The 16986-nt window shown below is 55.0% G+C and overlaps 4 protein-coding genes across 4 annotated transcripts; all 4 read right to left on the reverse strand.

The window, feature by feature from the left end:
• Nucleotides 1-1331: 1331 nt before the first annotated feature.
• BKA58DRAFT_472013 (uncharacterized protein) lies at nt 1332-2559 on the reverse strand. The gene is made up of 2 exons (XM_046175259.1): nt 1890-2559; nt 1332-1665 (listed from the first exon to the last, which is right to left on the reverse strand). The coding sequence occupies exons 1-2, from the start codon at nt 2076-2078 to the stop codon at nt 1468-1470; spliced, it is 387 nt and encodes a 128-aa protein (XP_046021770.1). The 5' UTR covers nt 2079-2559; the 3' UTR covers nt 1332-1467.
• Nucleotides 2560-10387, reverse strand: BKA58DRAFT_366565 (acetyl-CoA carboxylase). The gene is made up of 5 exons (XM_046168891.1): nt 9768-10387; nt 9516-9686; nt 9363-9457; nt 4442-9303; nt 2560-4391 (listed from the first exon to the last, which is right to left on the reverse strand). The coding sequence occupies exons 1-5, from the start codon at nt 9963-9965 to the stop codon at nt 2857-2859; spliced, it is 6861 nt and encodes a 2286-aa protein (XP_046021771.1). The 5' UTR covers nt 9966-10387; the 3' UTR covers nt 2560-2856.
• Nucleotides 10388-11740: 1353 nt separating this feature from the next.
• BKA58DRAFT_366568 (nuclear distribution protein nude) lies at nt 11741-14337 on the reverse strand. The gene is made up of 2 exons (XM_046168892.1): nt 13715-14337; nt 11741-13646 (listed from the first exon to the last, which is right to left on the reverse strand). Exons 1-2 carry the CDS (start codon nt 13949-13951, stop codon nt 12147-12149), a joined length of 1737 nt encoding a protein of 578 aa, XP_046021772.1. The 5' UTR covers nt 13952-14337; the 3' UTR covers nt 11741-12146.
• Nucleotides 14338-14456: 119 nt separating this feature from the next.
• BKA58DRAFT_344497 (mitochondrial carrier domain-containing protein) lies at nt 14457-16615 on the reverse strand. The gene is made up of 2 exons (XM_046168397.1): nt 16387-16615; nt 14457-16335 (listed from the first exon to the last, which is right to left on the reverse strand). The coding sequence occupies exons 1-2, from the start codon at nt 16438-16440 to the stop codon at nt 14872-14874; spliced, it is 1518 nt and encodes a 505-aa protein (XP_046021773.1). The 5' UTR covers nt 16441-16615; the 3' UTR covers nt 14457-14871.
• Nucleotides 16616-16986: the final 371 nt, after the last annotated feature.

A 16986-nucleotide genomic window follows, 5' to 3' on the forward strand; every position in this document is an offset into this window, starting at 1 on the left:
ACTGTATCACAGTGGTGGCCGGATCAGCCACATTTAGGTACTCTAGATTTGGCGGCAACGCGTCGAACGGATGAAGTGGAAGACAATCGACGGAAGTTGAGTTTATAAGAAGACCCTGCGGAATAGACAGGCGTTTTAGCTGGGTGAAGTGATGCAATGATAGCGATGGCCTGAGGTAGTCGATCTCTTTAGAATCTCCAGTGTCAGAACACTTCAGCTCCAGCTCTTCCAGCAAATGTGCGACAGGGATCATCTGATCGATGACTTTATCAAAGGTGGTACCATCTTGAGGATAGCATATGCGCCTCTGTGTCAGCCCGTTGTGGCCATGCTCTTAAAAGTCAAGCTCGTTCCTCCTATCATAACAGATTTCCACACATAATAACTTCACCTCTTATACCCAGTTAGTGAAATATAAGTGCAAAGACCGCGGATCAGAGAATCGCTGGACAAGATTTGAGAACTTTTGGCGTCTCCTCGGCGATTGTACCACGAATATCGAGTGTTGTAGAGTCAAGGTAGTGATGTCGGGAATCGGCATCGTCGTCCTTTTGCCCCATAAGACAAATTGTGTACGATTGAGTTGTAGGTGTCGCAGCTTTGGCAAAGTAGACCATGAGAATCCCAATCCATCTTAAGTAATAGATAAATTTTGGAGCTGTGGAAGAAGTAGAGAACCAAGGGTGGTCAGGGTATTCCTGCGGCAGTGAAGAGCTTTTTGTGTAATGCCGCAAAATTGACGTGCACTTAGAGTTAGGTTTTTGAGATTGGGTGGCTGAAGACGCAGCGCGATATCGAGCAGGAGCTCGTCGGACAGGCTCTCAAGCTGGCCCATGATCGTGATTCGAAACAGCAGTATCGACGGGGACGTTGGGTAGATGGTGGCGGCAGGTTGCAGATGAGATGGGGATCGCAGCTTAGATAGCGAGTCGAAGTGAAGTATGGAGGAGGCAGGTTCGTAATTTTCTACTTTCTTTTGGTCGTAAATCAGTAGTTGATTAGAAGATCAGGCGGACTATCGAATAGTCGCGCGGATATCAGACCTTGGTCCTACTCAGCCGATACCACGGTACTTGGAAGACTCATGCAATGACCTATAGACAATGAGCCAACAACAATACCCGCAATACCAAGGACACCCAAATTCTCAAAGACCAACCACGGCCTCAGAAATATCCGTGGTTGCTCGTTGCTTGCTAATGCATACGCTAGCTTTATGTTTTCGTCGCGCTTTCCGTTCTTGAAGCGGGCAGCTTCTCAGAACGGCACCAATGAAGTACCGGCCGCTCTCCAGATGGGGAGTATCATAAATCAGCAAGGTCAACAGCCTACTTCGTACTTAGACACACATTCCATGGAGGAAAGTCGCAGCAGCAGAAACGTCAGAGACATTCACAATAGGCGCCGATGGTAAGCTTAGTCGTTTTACATTTCTCTTAGCGTAGCACGCCGGCCGCCTATCTCAGTTTAAGCATCAGTACCCTGGAACATGTTGCCCACGCTCGTCTCAGACTTAACAGCATCCTCATGATAATGCGAACCCGCCGAGGTAACCGTAGTATCCAACTCCTCAAGACGCCTCAAGTCCATAGGCGCAGCCAGAAGCGGAATCACGTAAGGGTCGAAAGTCTTCCAGTAGGGGTTGTTGAGGTGGTATTGCTGGGACTGCTGAGGCTGTTAGTATGCTCTAAGATATACAGGGCTTTTTCCCCCGGCATCTAGAACAAAGATGCATCATCTTAGAGCCGGGAGCATGCACTAAACCATCTTCTTCCGACCTCTTTCACAGCGACGATGACAACTGACCGCAGTCATCTCACGAACGCCAAAACCAACGAAATTTCCCCAACATCCAGACAGAGCATAGAAAAAGAAATGATCAAACTCACGGATTCCTTCAAATACCGCTCAACAATAGTAAACTTCCTCTTATCCACGGTATCCTGCATGACGAACCAGCTCAGCGTCTCCTTATCCTTGCTGTACACCTGACTCGCTTCCACAAGCTTGGCACTCAGCTTGCTGATGCTCTCCTGGTCTTCCTTAGCGAGGAGGTGGACGACGATTGTGTAGACCATTTTGGCTTCTCTTGTCTCTTTTCTGCTTTCGCGTCTTGTTATAGTGTGTGTTGTGTTGTGATGGTGTGAAGATCGGCAATCAAGCTTTTCGGCTCGCTTGGAAAACGATGTCGCGTATGAGGTGAGTATGCGTATGTATGTGTGAAAAAAGGGAGGAGAAGAGAATCCAGACGATTGATGCACTCTCAACCCACGAACGATTTTTCTGCGTCGGTGATGCTGTTTTTGCGGCCTAGTGACGTATCACCGCGACGGAACCCCGCAGCTGAAAGTGGAGTTCGGCCGATCTGCATGCTTCCTTCCCACGCTACAAGCAACACCAAGGAACGGGAAGGAGCGCGCAGTCGCAACATCCCAAAAAAGCAAGGGAAGGAGCATATTGAGTATCTTTGTAGGAGCGGGACGTACGGCTGACGATAGCGCGTAGCCACGTGGGGACGTGGGACGCGGGATGTAGCACACACGATGCACCACAACCAGAAATGTTTGAGAACTTGAAGATCAATTACACATCTAAACAACGAGGAAGAACAAGAACAAAGGTGCCTCCCAACACCCCGCCCCGTCTCCCTCATCTATGCCGTAACTAAACTAATAAGCTAAAGAAGGGGGGAATTTTGCGAAAAGACAACGCAGTCGCACCGTAGCAACGCCAAAGTTACACATCAACCCATCATCATCATAATCGCCATTCCCAATTCCTCCCGGAAAAGTAAAAACACCACCCCATATGCTATGCCATGCCGTAAAGCGAATGATAATCGAAACACTGGTACTATTACGCCCTGCTGAGCATCTTGAGCACCTCCTCCTTCTCGCTCGTGGGCAGGGTGCTGAGCAAGCTCATGACACCCTTGAGTCCGCCCTCGCGGTCCTTGCGCATGAGCTGTGCGATTTCGAGCGCAATGCCGTCGGTCTTGAGTTGCTCGATCTTGTCGCTGACGAGGGGCCTGTTCTCCTCGTACCAGGTCGCTACGGCCATGTCGTCTTGCTCCCAGTTGGGGATGTTGGACAGGTGCTTCAACATCTCGAAGCCACGGCTGCGGGTGAGCGGGTTGGCCATGGGGTTATCGTGTGTGGGCGAGGCGGCAGCGGCGAACTTCTTGAGGATGTACTCCTCGTTGAGACGGCGGCGGAGGCGCCAGTAGAAGAAGCGGCGGGCGTTTTGCCATCGCAGGGCTTGTCGGATGACACCCTTGGCTTGCATGCGGCCGGAGCGGTCGTGCAGATCGGCGAACTGGAGAGCGATTTGACCGTAAACAGGTAGAAGCTTCTTCTCGCGCTCGGTCATTTGGGCCTTGATTTCACTGAGCTCGGACTCCGGTGTTGCCTTGTCGTTCAGCTTGCGCTTGAGAGCACCGTAGGTAGGGTCATTGCGGGCCATGGTGTCGAGTTGACGTTCCCGACGGTATTTGATACCGACAATACCTTCGGGTTCGAGCACACCACCACGCGAGTCCTCGTCGGCGTACATCTCCATGAACTGAGGGTTGATGGTGGGATCGACAACCACCCAGGATCCACCACGGAGCTCGCCGTACGGAGGAATGTAGACGAAGATGGGCTGTTCGAACTTGACGAGTGCGTCGACAATGTAAGAACCGTACTTGAGAACCTCGTTGTACATGTCGCGTTGACCACCAGAGAAACCACGCCAGTTGGCAAGAATCATCAACGGCAATTGCTCACCGTTGTTGAAGTCCTTGATAGCCTGAGCAGTCTTGAAGGCGGAGTTGGGGTACCAAACACCACCAGCCTCGGATGTGACCTGTTCGATGGAGTCGGGGTTGGCGGGGTCAGCAGGTGTGACGTTTTCGACTGAGCGTGTCTCAACACCAATGACACCGATAGGGATGCCACCGAGGCGAGCACGACCGACGACAACAGTCTTAGCCCAACCACCAAGAGTCTCGACAAACGAACCCCGATCGAAGAGACCAGACTGGAAACCGTCCTCGTCCTCCTTTCCGGCAATGAGATGCCTAACATCGTAGGCTGACTTGCCAGGTGGGTAGTAGGTGATATCGCGGTCCCAGTTGTCGGCAGATGGCGAGATAGGAACGGGGCTGCCCTTCTTGTCGGGTACGTACGACAGCCACTGGACGATCTTGGAGACACCCTCGAAGTCATCATCAGCAGTCGAGTGTGAAACACCATTCCTGTACATGATCTGGGTACCACCAAGCTGGAGGTTGGATGTGTAGACTTCGCGACCAAGCAGCTTGTTGATGGCCTGTGCACCAGTGAGGATGATTGGCTGTCCTTCAATCTGGATGGCACGTTGACCAAGGCGGACGAGGTAAGCACCGATACCTATTGTAGCGTTAGTAAACAAATCTGTAAACTATAAGGAAAATACATACCAACTGAGCGGCAAGTCACCAAAGTGATGGTGAAAATATCTTCGTAAGCCCTTGATGTCTCACCAGCGATGAGACCGGAACCACGGAGAGACTCAACACCAAGACCATCCTCAGCACCAATGACAGTAGTGATCTTGTAGCGGTTCTCGCCATCGACCTCAACCTTCTCGCAGATAACGTCGTTGCGCTTGCCATCAACAAAGTGCTCGTACTTCTCGGGTGTCAGGTACAGGTAGTCGAAACCAGCCTCGGGCTTGTCGGCGTCCTTCCATGCAACAGAGAAGTGAGGAATAAGCTCCTCAGCAAGACCGATACGAGCACCAGAGTTGGCAGAAAGGTAAATTCGCGGGATGCCAAGCTTTCGTGCAAGCTCAGAGCACTTGTGGAAGAAGTTGTCTTCCGCTGGTCCGAAGGAACCGATCTTGAAGGTGATGTCGTTGGCAATGATGATGAAGCGACGGCCACGAGGGTATTCAGGTGTCTTTGCGGTGACCATCCATCCGACCATGCCAATGGTGTTGTGGCCAGGGTCACGGTTGACCTCAGCCAGGTTGTCAGTGTCGTCAAGCACCAACTCGTAGTACTCAAGGCACTCTCCCTTCGCTGGCTGTCTGTCACGGAGGAAGGAGTGCTTCTTGATAGCCTCGATCCAGCTGTTCTCGGTCGCCTGGCGGAAGAGCTCAGGGAAGTCATACACGTACTGAGTACCCATGAGATGAGCCTTGTACCTCTTGGGCTGCAGTGCTCCCTTTGTGGGGTAGGGAGTAGAGACGGGCTGGAGGTGAAGAGCACCAATCTTGGTGGTTCCGCCAATGCTGTGGAAGAGCCACTTGCCAGCCTTCTCGGACTTGCGCTCAGCGTACATCTCAACCTGGATAACGTATCCGGAGGTGTTGGTGATGATGACACGAAGAGGGTAGGGAATGCCAGTCGCAGGGTCGGTGACAATGATGCGAATCTCAGCGCCGGTGACACGGAGACGCCAGAGTCGCCGACCGAAGCGCTCCAAGAAACCGCCAATAGCCTCCTCGACCTCGGTGGGGTTAAGAGGGAAGACGTGCGAGAAGTTGATGAAGATGTGGTTCATGTCAGCCTGCGAAGTGCCAACAATCTCCAAAGCATCCAAAATGTCAGTCATCAACCTATCAGTCTCAGAGACCATGTACTCCGCCGTAGGAATCTCTTCGCGAAGACGGCCAGATCGGACGACAGCCCTCAAGAAGTAGCGCTTGTCGCTCTCGGCGCCCTTGCCAACAGCCTCGTAGATGTGAATGTTGCGGTTCTCGGTGAAGACGGGCTTGATGTCGAACTTGGAGAGTCTGCCAAGCTCAAGCTGGAAGGCAAGAGCGGGCTCGACATGACGGATACTGGCATCTTCCTCGTAGGTGGGTCCACGGAAAGTGTAGTAGCCGGGGTAGGTTCCGTCCTTGTGACCGCAGATGAACGAAATGCGGCGGATGCGACGGGACAGAAGCTCCTGCTTGAAGTCGTCGACGATAGGCAAAATGCGCTCGAGGATCTCCTTGTCGTCATTGCCCTCAATGTCGCGGACAGCAATGTTCAAAACACCAGTAAGCTCATCACTGTGCTTGGGCTCGTTGATTCCGGTAGTAGGAGTGCGCTTCATGGTGAGACCCTCCCTCAGGCCAATGCCACCCTTCTTCTCCTTGCCGAGGTTGGGGAAGATGTCGAGCGCCTTGCTAATGAGCTCGTCCGCGTCATCGAGGTACTCGACAGGGACGACGACACCCTTTCGGGTAGGCTCGCCCTCAAATCGGTTTTGCCAAGCAGTCATGTCGCTCAATGACTGGATGCGGGGGGGACGCTCAAATCCTGGTGTGCTGGGAGTACCGGGCTCCGAAGGCTCAACAGCCAGACCGTACTCAGCCTCACCAACCTTGCGCAGGATAAAGTCCCAAGATAGGAAGCATTGCTGCTCGCCCTCGTTGTGGTAGTTGATGTTCTGGAGTTGGTACGCGCGGTAAGCTCGGCGAGTGTATACCTCAAGCGCGGCAAGAGCGACATATGGGTCTGAGTGGACGAAGAATTGGGTCAAGACGTCGAACACGGTGTACCTGGAGTCAACAACCTCCTTGATGACTTCGAAGTTGGGCTCACGGTGGTCCCAACCGCTCTCGCCGTAACGTGACTCAACGACTGAAGAGCGCAGGATATGCTCCATCTGCGAAGTACGCTCCTCAAGCGAAGGCATAGCGCACTGGATGAGCACCTCACGTGCCTTGAGGGAGACCTTGGCTGTCTGCCTTGACTCAAGTTCGGTGAGCTTCTTAAGGGTATCCTTAAAATACTTGGCAATGTTGCCGACACCGGGCTTGTTGGGTCGGTAAAATTCCAGAATGGCAAGGACAAGGTTGTTCTTCGCGCCGACCTTGGCGTGAGAGAGAACAGTCTGCACGACACTCATGATGTTGTCGCGGTTCTCGTCACGGAGCTTGAGGATGACTTCCTCGTCACGCGATGTGCGAGACGAGAAGAGCGACTCAACAGACCAGTACATCTCCAAAAGCTTGATCATGACGTTGTACTCGTGCGCCTTGAGACCCTCAGAGTAGCGGGTAATGACATCGGAAAGAGGCTCCAATGCGGCCTTGAGAAGCGCAACATCACCCTTGGCCACGTTCTCCTCAACGAACTTCTGGAAAGCCTTGTTGAGGGCCTTACCGGGGAACTCGAGGTTGCGGCTGTGAGCCTTCTCAACGATCTGCGAGAAGGTGGCATCAAGCTTCTGAGGCATACGCGCGTGGAGAGCGGAAGCCTGTGCGTTCCACTCGCCGTATGGCAGCTCAGGGTCGCGGAGGACATCGACCAGCTCCTTGAGAGTGCTCTGCATGATGACCTGGTTGTCGAAACCCTGGAAGATGTTTTGCAGGATGTAGTACAGGTAGACGAATCGCTGCGGTGGCTTGGCTCCGGGTACTTGGGGAGCACCCAGCTCGGGAAGCTGACCGGTAAAGTTCTGGGCCGACTTGACCTTGGAAGGGTCATCCAAAGCTAGCACACCGAGGATGTCACCAGCCTCAAGAACGGCTCCTGGCTGCTTGATGAGGTTGACCATACCAGCCTCTTGGGCAATAAGAGGCATGTACATCTTCATGACCTCGACCTCAGCGAAAGGCTGGCCCTGGCCGACATGCTCGCCGTTCTCGACGAGGAACCTGACAAGCTTACCGGGCGATGGTGTGCGCAGCTGGGTGGGGTCGTTCTCCTGCTCGAGAAGGCAGGTCTTGCCGTCAACGGAGAGACGGGTGGCGCCAACCTCCTCCTTCCAGTAAACGTTGTGGGACTTTCCGCTAAGCAGGATCAAGAGACCGCCATCAGCAAGTGCCCTGACGCCGACTGAGCATTTGGTGCCGTTGACGAACAAGGTGAAGCTGTCAATGGTGGATTTGGTCGCGGTGAACTTGTAGCGGTAGCCCTCGTAGATGAAGTCGACAGGGAAGACCGTCTTCAACACGTCCTTGGAAGGCACCTGGCCCTTCTCCAAGCTGGTCTTGTACTCGTTGACGCAGGCTTCACTCGCGACGTGGGCCTTGGTAACAGCACCGCAAATGACGGCGATCATGGTGTCGGGACGCTCAGCAGTCAACTTCTTGGAGATGAGCTCGTCGAGCCAGCCAGTGGTAATGGTGTTGTCTTCGAAAGCAGGAGTCTCGAGCAACTTAATGAGATACTCAACAGTGGTGCGGAAATCACCACGAATGCTCAACTCCTTGAGCGCAACAACCATGTGCTTCCGCGAAGCCTGTCGATTCTCGCCATAGGCGAAGATGTGACCGAATTGCGAGTCGGAGAAGCTGTGGATACCACCAGCGGAGCTGACGGAGAAGTAACCCCAGACGTTGGAGCTACTCCTGAAGTTGAGGTCGTGGATGGTACCACCGGAAGGCTTGAAGCCCTCGTCAGGGTCCTCGGAGGTGATACGGCAGGCCGTGCAGTGGCCCTTGGGAGTAGGGCGACGCTGGCTCTTGGCACTGCCTTCGGTGGAGAAGTCAAAGTCGATGGTAGAGCTGGCGTGCGGGTCGGCACCGTACAGGAGACGAATGTCACGGACACGGTGCAGTGGGAGACCCATGGCAATCTGGAGCTGGGCGGCTGGGAGGTTCACGCCCGTTACCATTTCCGTGGTAGGATGCTCGACCTGGAGACGGGGGTTCAGCTCGAGGAAGTAGAACTTGTCGTCGGAGTGTGAGTAGAGGTACTCCACGGTACCCGCAGAGACGTATCCGACGAGGCGTCCGAGCGAAACGGCAGCCTTCTCCATCTCCTGGAAGGTCTTTGAGCCAGCAACTGTTACCGGTGCCTCCTCAATGATCTTCTGGTGACGTCGCTGTACCGAACAGTCACGTCCGAACAGGGAGATGTTATTGCCGTACTGGTCGGCCAGTAGCTGGACTTCCAAGTGGCGCGCGCTGCCCGCCAGCTTCATGATGAAGATGGGCGATCCAGGGATTTCAGAGGCAGCCGCCTTGTACAGCTGCTCGAAGTCCTCCTCACGCTCGACCTTTCGGATACCCTTGCCACCACCACCCTCCGAGGCCTTGACCATGACGGGGAAGCCAATGGCCTTGGCCTTCTCCAGACCCTCTTCCCATGTCTTTGTGCAGCCCTTGTCATAGACGTGGTCCTCGACTGTGACGATGCCGTGGTCGTCGACCTGGACCTCGTCGACACCGGTTCCCGACCAAGGGATACACGGCACCTTGGCGTGTTGTGCGACGATTGTGGACGAGATCTTGTCACCAAGCGAGCGCATGGCTGATCCGGGGGGACCGATGAAGACAATCTTCTTGGGCGAGGCAGCGAGCGATTCGGGCAGCTTGGGATTCTCCGAGGCGTGTCCCCTAGACGCAAAAAGTCAGCCATGTGCCCTCATCCGACGGTTGTTGGGCTGTATACGCACCATCCGGCCCATACGGCGTGCACGTTCATGCGCTCGGCCACATCGACAATTAGCTCGACGTTGGCGTAGTTGTTGTTGTTGGTACCGCCGGGTACCTGCATAGTCGCCGTTAGCCATGCGTCGCTCGTCGCCGCTGTTTGGTGGAGCACGTACCTCGACGTATTGGTCTGCCATGCGGATGTACTCAGCGTTGGCTTGCAGATCCTCGGGCGTCGCCATGACGGTGAACTGGATCGCCCGCTCATCGCCGAATGTCTCGTAGGCCCACTTCCGCACCGAGCGGATTTCCTTGACTGCGGCGATACCGTTGTTTGCAATGAGCACCTGCGGGGAAGCCACTGGTCAGCGCGTCCATTCTCAACACCACGACTTTTCTCTCTCTTCTCTGCAGAGGGTGTCTCTCACATTGGTAATGACCGTGTGTCCGTCGTGCGCCGCCACAAAGTCCTTGACTTTGCCCGGCGACGCTACCTTGAGGTTGTTCCCGCCGATGAAATGCGGAGCAAGATCAAACTTGGCGGCGTAGGAGCTCGGGGCGCCATTAGCATCCCCGTTGACTCCGTTCTGTGCAGCTCCGGCCATGATTTGTGAAGGTAATCCCATGCACCGAGGGAATTGGGATGTGGGGAGGAAGGAGCGAAGGCGAAGTTGGGTTGCGGTTCGGTGAGGGACCGGTCAATTTTCCACTGGTAAGGGCAAGCTGGAGCTCGGCCTCTAGTGTCGAATGTAGATCTGATTGACCCGAAAATGACGATGCTCTGCAATCGACGGGTGCGTCTCTAACGATTCTGTCGGTGGGAGGGCCCGAGCAGAGTATTAGTAGAGGACAGTCGTAGTGTCGGTGTGGAAGAGCCCAAAAGCAATCTTCAATGCCAGGAATCCTATGCGGCGCCGGGAGGAAGCACCAACAACGAACGCGTGGAGTTGAGCGAAGGAGGGACTAGTAGTGCGTACGAGGAGCAGTACAGCACAATGAGGTATATAGTTTGTGGGAGGGGAGTGAGTACAGCAAAGCAAGAGGAGGGGAAATGGTCGCAAGCGTCCGGGAGCAGCTCGAGTATGTATTAAATTTTTAGAGCCATAGCGGAACACCCCAATGCACTTCCCGAAGCACTGTTGAGCTATCGCATCGCCAGCGATGCCGAAGACGGCAAGGCCCTGCACCACGTCCCCCATAACGCCCCTGTCCATCCCTCTCGAAGCCACGGTAGACGACTCGGAAGCCCTTCGGAACCCGATTATGTACACACGACGGCTGGTCTACGGGCCAATTCACTACTTAGCCATGCTCAATGACTAGCCAGCTATCTAGATCAAGTCAAGATTGCCGCTTTTTTTCACGATCGATGGGTACAGCATGTTGAGAGTTTGCTCGCCATGGCGGTATCTGTTCTAGGTCTGTTGGGAGCATTTCCGCATTAGTTGCTTGTTGCGAGACCCAACCCGAGCACGAGTACCTGCATGCCCATGTGTTGAGCCCTTGCTATCTCTCACCAACAGCTGGTCAAGCCCTCCCGTCTGCCGTTGATCCGCTGATTGTTCAGGGTTGAGTTGATAGCTATCACCGCCACTTCAAACTTTACCCCTCTCCCAACACGTAGCTACCCACCTCGACATCGTCTCAACATCTCCCAAGGTCAGCATCCAGCTCACCTCTTCACCACCGCCGCCTCCCCACCCCACTAAGCCCTTCACACCACCATACACATATTTCCCAAAATAACCAAGCACCCGTCTCACAATTGCCAATCCACGCCAGAGTAACATCAAGAGTAATGCTCGGGTCTCCTCCCCCGACTCCTCCCACCGGACTCCGATCGCAGCCACCCAATCAGCGCCCAAAGCGGCCGCTGTCGGGACAAACATCAAGCACACTCTCAATTTAGCACACCGTAGATGACGCTGAAACAAAAAGTACCGGCTTCCATATAGCAGTCTACAACGGCGTGAGAAGCCGGGTAGAAGTAACAAAGAAAACATGTCCCGCGAAGCATGCATAGGTCGTAAACGTTGGCCGGCTGCCCTGCGGCGGTACCTGAGCGAGCACAAAGCCCCGTAGTACCGCCGCCGGCATCTCTACAATAACGACTGCTAGCTTAGTAGCGACATCTGTGAAATGAAGCAAGCCAGGATGCCTACGTTGATAAAGCAAGCTAGATTCCGAAGGCGCGTTCCGAAGATCCAGGGTCTTGCGCGAGTAGCTGGCTGTCTGGGTCAACGGCGGGACAGGCCGCCGTTTGACATCAGAATCGTACGATTTTTGGCTACGCGACCACCAACGCCAATGCGGCTGCGGCATGCATGCAACTTTACCCCAGATTTTCGTCCAGAACGAGCAGTCTACTCCGTTTGAAGTAAGTAGAAGCACGTGAGATCTGTAGTAGTATCTCGAGATTAAGATGTGAAACAAACAGAAGAGGTGATGTGCACAGAAGTAATGGCGAGCCTCGCGGTGAATGGAATTCGGGGTATATTGGTTTCGAACAAAGGAAATTGAATGTAAAAGTAATATGTAACTACCCCCAAAGGAGCCGGGGACCTCTCGAGTTTCTTCTCAAGACGGCCCTTCTTCATCGTCCCTATGTGCAACCATGCCAGACCAACCTGCACCAAAAACCCCGTCCCTATCCCGATTACCAAAACTCTAGCAACTGCGCCTTGCGAACCCGACTCCAGAATGCGTGAGGTATAGTGCCGTGAAAATCATGTACCGGAGACTGATCCAGATGTACACGCACGTGGTTCTGCGGGTCCTTTAACTTCCTGTCGATGCGCCGTTCCTTCCTAGTATGATTCCTCCTCAGCCTGCGTCGACATCTTTCGTGGCCGAGCAGGGGGGGCCATGTCGCCGTTGTCCATGTTGTTGCTTGCCCTGCGCCCTGCACTTTGACGCCTGGGTATCCCGCTTGGTGTAGGTATGCCTGTCTTCTCCAGTGTAAGTCGCCTGCCCATTGGTGTTGAGACGCCGCTTCCGTCGCTGTTGGTGTCTGTATCCCGCCGCGATATGGACAGCGAATGCGAGTGGCCATGACCGCTCATAGAGCTCCTTGGCCTTGGCATCCGGGGCTCCGTTCCGCTGACGGACGAAGACGAATAATGTCCGAGTGGCGTTCGCGTGCTGCTTCTACTTGCCGGCCGCTGTATTGCTGACTGCGACGACATGGATGCTCGGCTGGCAGGTCTGCTGCTGGTGGGCTCGCGCGACGAGGTCGACATGCCAAATGACAGCCGGCTTACACCCGACTCGTAGGCGCCAGGGACTGACGAGCCCGCTGACGCGTGGGAGCTGCGCTTCCTGCCGCTCCTCAATGTGACAGTACTTGGTACGTGGTGTCCCATGGCGCTGCCGTTCCGGGGGCTGGCTCGCGGTGGCGTCGTAGTTGGCGCAGGGAGCTTGGATCGTGCTGCGTGTACCCGTTCTTCGAGCTTCTGCATCTTACCAATCAGCCCACGAACCTGAACAAGCGAGCCTGACCTAGGCAAACTTGGCGGCGGTGCACCACTTCCAAAGCTCGGTCTAGGTGCTCGCGAAGCGGGTGCAGTTGTTCGTATAGAGGGCGTCGCCCGCCCACTGGCACTTGTACTTGGTCGCGATGCTGACATACTGGGCCCTCGTGAGTGCCTTGGGGCTCGCTGATACAAGCCGGCGCGAGGGGTTGCACCTGGGTCCAGCGGCGCATACGAGTTCTTTCGCTTGGGCATGGGCGTCGAGAGTACATGTCTAGTTGTGATGGGTGCGTCGGACAGCGGTGGCGAAGGGGGAGTCGCGTCCGTGTGTAGGCCGTCTGCTTTCGAGTGTGGTGGGGTCGAAGCAGCTGTGGGCGAGGAGACGGTGGTTGCTGTGGTCGATGCCTCAGAAACCGGTGAGCGTGGTCTCAGGGCATCGCCAGAGAGATGGTTGGATACCTTGCGCACGTGGTGGTTCTCAATCGTCTCCTCTGCTATGCGCAGCTTCTCCTGCGTGATTTCCGCCTCTACCCGCAGGTCCGACAGTTCGTCCCTAAGTCGCTGTGTTTCTATCCGCAGCGCTTCTCGCTCCTGCTCTCCGATCTTGATCTCTTCTTCCAGCATGACGCTGCGCTCAATAGCCACGTTGTACTTGGATTCCACGTCCTCGAGTGATGACGTCTGATGGCGTGCCTGGCGCTCGAAATCGTCGCTTTGTACCTCGATGTCGCGGAGTCGCATCTGGAGGGCGCGTTGGCTTTCGCGCATCGTGGTGATCTCCTTCTGGAGGGTGTTCTGCGCATTGTTGGCCTCGGCCTTGCTCTGCTTGTACTTTGTCTGTGGTGTCTTGTTAGTGATTGTCCGTGTTGGGCAGATATCCGCTCCAAGTGTTGAAGACTGCGCACCTTCCACTCCTCAACCTCGAACCCCAGCTTCTCTGCCTTTTCCTGCAGCTTGCGCTCCCGCTTCTCGCTCTCCTCGACGTCGCGCTCGAGCTCGGCTTCTAATTCCTTGCTTGATGCCTGAAACTCCTGCAGCTCCATCTCCAGCGTCTCGTACTGAGACTTGTAATAAGCCAGCTCCTCCTCGAGGCTGCTCCATCCTCCCCGGCTCGGCGAAGACTGCGCTCCGGTGGTCGTCATGATGGCGGTGGGGGTTGGGCTGCGACTGCCAACAGCGTGCGGCGATCAGGGGAATGAGCTGGGCGGGGTGCAGTGACGAGACGTCGAAACACAGCTGCTCGGTCGCGGTCTATGTCGTCACCGGTGTCTACGACATAGATAGCCGCAGCTCGTGGTGTGCGCGTGGGTTGCGGCTGCCCTCTTGATGTCCGGGATGTTGACGATTCCGCTTTTGTCCAATGGCCGTGCTGTGGTGTCGCCAGTCATGCGCCGCCGACTATCGGAAACTTCCAGCCAGTTCTTCGCGCTCGCAATGTCGCGCAAACAATATCTGTCCTGTTCCTGTGCAGGTTAGTAGTTAGTCGCCGCTCAACTGCGGCATGCAGTCGAATGTGTCGCCAGCGGTGGTTGTTGATGATGGAGGCGCTGCGGGCGGAGCCAGGTGGTTAGCGCATTGGCCTCCAGGGCAACCGCTGCAACCAGCCACCGGCATGACACATGCGACGTACCGTGACCAGCCATCCCCACAATAGCCAGCGCAGCAGAGACAACAAAGCCCGCAAGGCTGGAAAATCCTGCTTCGAGTCGATGCGCTGGTACTGTTCTGGCGAGAACATGATTTCCGTTGCAGTCACTTTGCACACAGACTCAATCCCATTGGAACGCTTCCGTCCGGTACCTAGGTACATGGACATCCCAACTACTCGAAGCGTGGCAGTGGATACAGACACCCTGACGTTTCAGATCGCCCAAGGCAGATGGACAGTTCACCCGGCAATTATTTGCTCATTATGCATTACGAAAGTCGGGCACGCTTTTGACGCCGAACCGTACCAAAAGAAACACATTCTCCCTCCAGACATGCCTTTAAACAAAGAATTACAAGATCATTCGGGTATATGTACAATTTGAAAGCGCTGTGGAAATCGTTGCCGCATGGCTCACTCTTTGATGCCCTTGTCAGGGCCGTTGATGTCCTTGATGTCGGCGTCCAGAACAGCGTCTTTGGCCTGCTGCGATGCGTCGCTTGCAGCCCTCTTGCCATGCTCAAGCGCTTCACCAGTTTGCTGACTGGCATTGGTGGCAGCATCCTGTCCTTTGTCCAACACGTTTTTGCCCTGGTCGTATGCGCTGCTTGCGGCCTCACTGACAGCATCTCTGCCCTTCTCCACAAGGTCTTGCGCCTGCTGTGAGCCCTGTGACACGGCGTGCTTTGCCGATTCTGTTGCGTTGCCGACAACTTCGGCGCCCTTCGCATAAGCATCGCTAGCTTGCTCTTTGCCTTGTTCATAGGCACTCTGAACGCTGGCCGATGCCGACTTTGCGACTTCACTTGGGCTGGGGTATTTCTTCAACGCCCCCTGCACAGTGTAGTACAGGCTGATGATGACAGCATGGATACGGTCCTTCATCAGCATCGTGATACCATGGGAGAAGAAGCCTTTGAGCACTTCTGCCCCCAGACCCTGGTACAAACCCCATATCCCCTCAGTTTGGGCGATGCGCAAGATGGTGCTGAATACAGTCCGCTGCCTAGCTTGGAGTGCTCTCGACTCGAGCGGCTCGTCCGACTTCTCCTTGTCCGAAGTCTCACCAATACCGGAAGAGGGCTTCTGTGAGGATACTTGGGCACGTGTCTTTGCAAGGGAGAACGGATAGGTAGCAGTAGACGCGAGAACCTTGCTTATGGCGGCTAGAAGGAAGGTCATGCGCGCGCCGGGGTCGTCTCGATTTGCCCTGGGTACAAGCAATCGTAGAAGAGCCTTGTGCAGTAGCATAGTAATGGAAGGGTTCAACGTCAGAATCAAGCTAGCAGAGTAGCCAGACCAGAAGCCTTGTATGCCTTTCTCGCGCATAATCTCTTGTGCTATGTCCTTGGTACCGGACAGCGGGGGTATGGTGGTCGACGACTCTTGTCTCATCATTGCCGCCGTCTGCTTCCGCGTGACAATCTGCTGTATCGGTGTGGTGAAGAATTTAGAGAAGGCGCCCGCGATGACGCCGACTCCGATCTCTTCGAGCGCTGGCAAGCTATGTCCAGTACCTCGCGCTTCTAGCCTCTTCTGCCGCGCATATGAATACGCTAGGAAGAAGAGGAAGCTGTCGGCAACACCCTTCACAACCTCGGGCACTACACCGCTGTAGAAGGCCTTTGGTCCGCCCTCCCTCTCGTATATCTTCTCAATGGCGTCGAGAATGCCATTGTAATGCGGGTGCGCGTCGCCGTGATGTAGTTGCCGCTGAACTTGAAGGCGCGTAATAACAACGTCGAGAGGGTATGTTATGAGTTTCGACACAACGGTTCCTAAAGCACCAGACGAAGCATGGCCGAGGGCAGGAAGTACAGGGCCGACCGAGCTATGTTCTTCCTTTTCGTGCGAGATATGGTAAAGGGTGAAGGCATCCTAACGAACAATGTCAGCCAGTGTCCATCTTCACATGTTAGGGTCGCTCACAAGCTGCGAATTGTAGATGTAGCTCATCTTGTCGGGACTATCGTGGGAGGTCATCGCAAGGATTCCGGGGAAATGACGACTTAAGAAGGATCCTGGAAATAGCACAAAAGCTTCGCGAACGCGGGGAAAGCTCAAGCTCTCATGGTACCCGGAGACGGATCCGCATCGTGCTCCTTGTGTCACCAGCTGCAGACGTCATGGAGGCGTTGGGCGAGGCCAGAGCTCCAGCGGATAGCCGAGCGTCCACTGGACAAACTTCGCTTGTGAAACTACCTTCCACTAACAACACCACACGCGCCAGCACTAGCCCTCGGCCCATGCCGTCACCTCGAGCGTCGCAGAAGACTTTATGAGTCTCTCGTGTCGAGAAATGGCCTGTCAGCTCCATCGAGAAATGCGCGCCGCGACGGTACCGATAGCGCGTCAGACGAAACGACACCACCATGTCGCACCCGCTGGGAGAGAGCGCCACGGCGCTTGGATACACGTTTATAGGCACAGGAGCACTCAAAGGGACTGCGAGAACTCTTCGGGGTATTGATCGCAGTTCAAAGTATCCTCCGAGAGCAACCACGGCCGGTCGTGTTTGACGTGGAAGGA

Source organism: Alternaria rosae (assembly GCF_020736505.1).
Source record: "Alternaria rosae strain MPI-PUGE-AT-0040 chromosome Unknown BKA58scaffold_9, whole genome shotgun sequence".
NCBI classification, from domain to species: domain Eukaryota; kingdom Fungi; phylum Ascomycota; class Dothideomycetes; order Pleosporales; family Pleosporaceae; genus Alternaria; species Alternaria rosae.

What these genes read in the sequence shown, in the direction of transcription:
- BKA58DRAFT_366568 (XM_046168892.1), bottom strand. Translation starts at nt 13,951, where the DNA reads ATGACGACCACCGGAGCGCAGTCTTCGCCGAGCCGGGGAGGATGGAGC. An exon ending in TCGAGGTTGAGGAGTGGAAG is followed by an intron (nt 13,647 to 13,714) that starts GTGCGCAGTCTT and finishes AAGACACCACAG; the next exon opens with ACAAAGTACAAGCAGAGCAA.
- BKA58DRAFT_472013 (XM_046175259.1), bottom strand. Translation starts at nt 2,078, where the DNA reads ATGGTCTACACAATCGTCGTCCACCTCCTCGCTAAGGAAGACCAGGAG. An exon ending in AGCGGTATTTGAAGGAATCC is followed by an intron (nt 1,666 to 1,889) that starts GTGAGTTTGATC and finishes CAGCCTCAGCAG; the next exon opens with TCCCAGCAATACCACCTCAA.
- BKA58DRAFT_344497 (XM_046168397.1), bottom strand. Translation starts at nt 16,440, where the DNA reads ATGACCTCCCACGATAGTCCCGACAAGATGAGCTACATCTACAATTCG. An exon ending in ACATCTACAATTCGCAGCTT is followed by an intron (nt 16,336 to 16,386) that starts GTGAGCGACCCT and finishes ATTGTTCGTTAG; the next exon opens with GATGCCTTCACCCTTTACCA.
- BKA58DRAFT_366565 (XM_046168891.1), bottom strand. Translation starts at nt 9,965, where the DNA reads ATGGGATTACCTTCACAAATCATGGCCGGAGCTGCACAGAACGGAGTC. An exon ending in GACACACGGTCATTACCAAT is followed by an intron (nt 9,687 to 9,767) that starts GTGAGAGACACC and finishes GCTTCCCCGCAG; the next exon opens with GTGCTCATTGCAAACAACGG. An exon ending in TGGCAGACCAATACGTCGAG is followed by an intron (nt 9,458 to 9,515) that starts GTACGTGCTCCA and finishes GCGACTATGCAG; the next exon opens with GTACCCGGCGGTACCAACAA.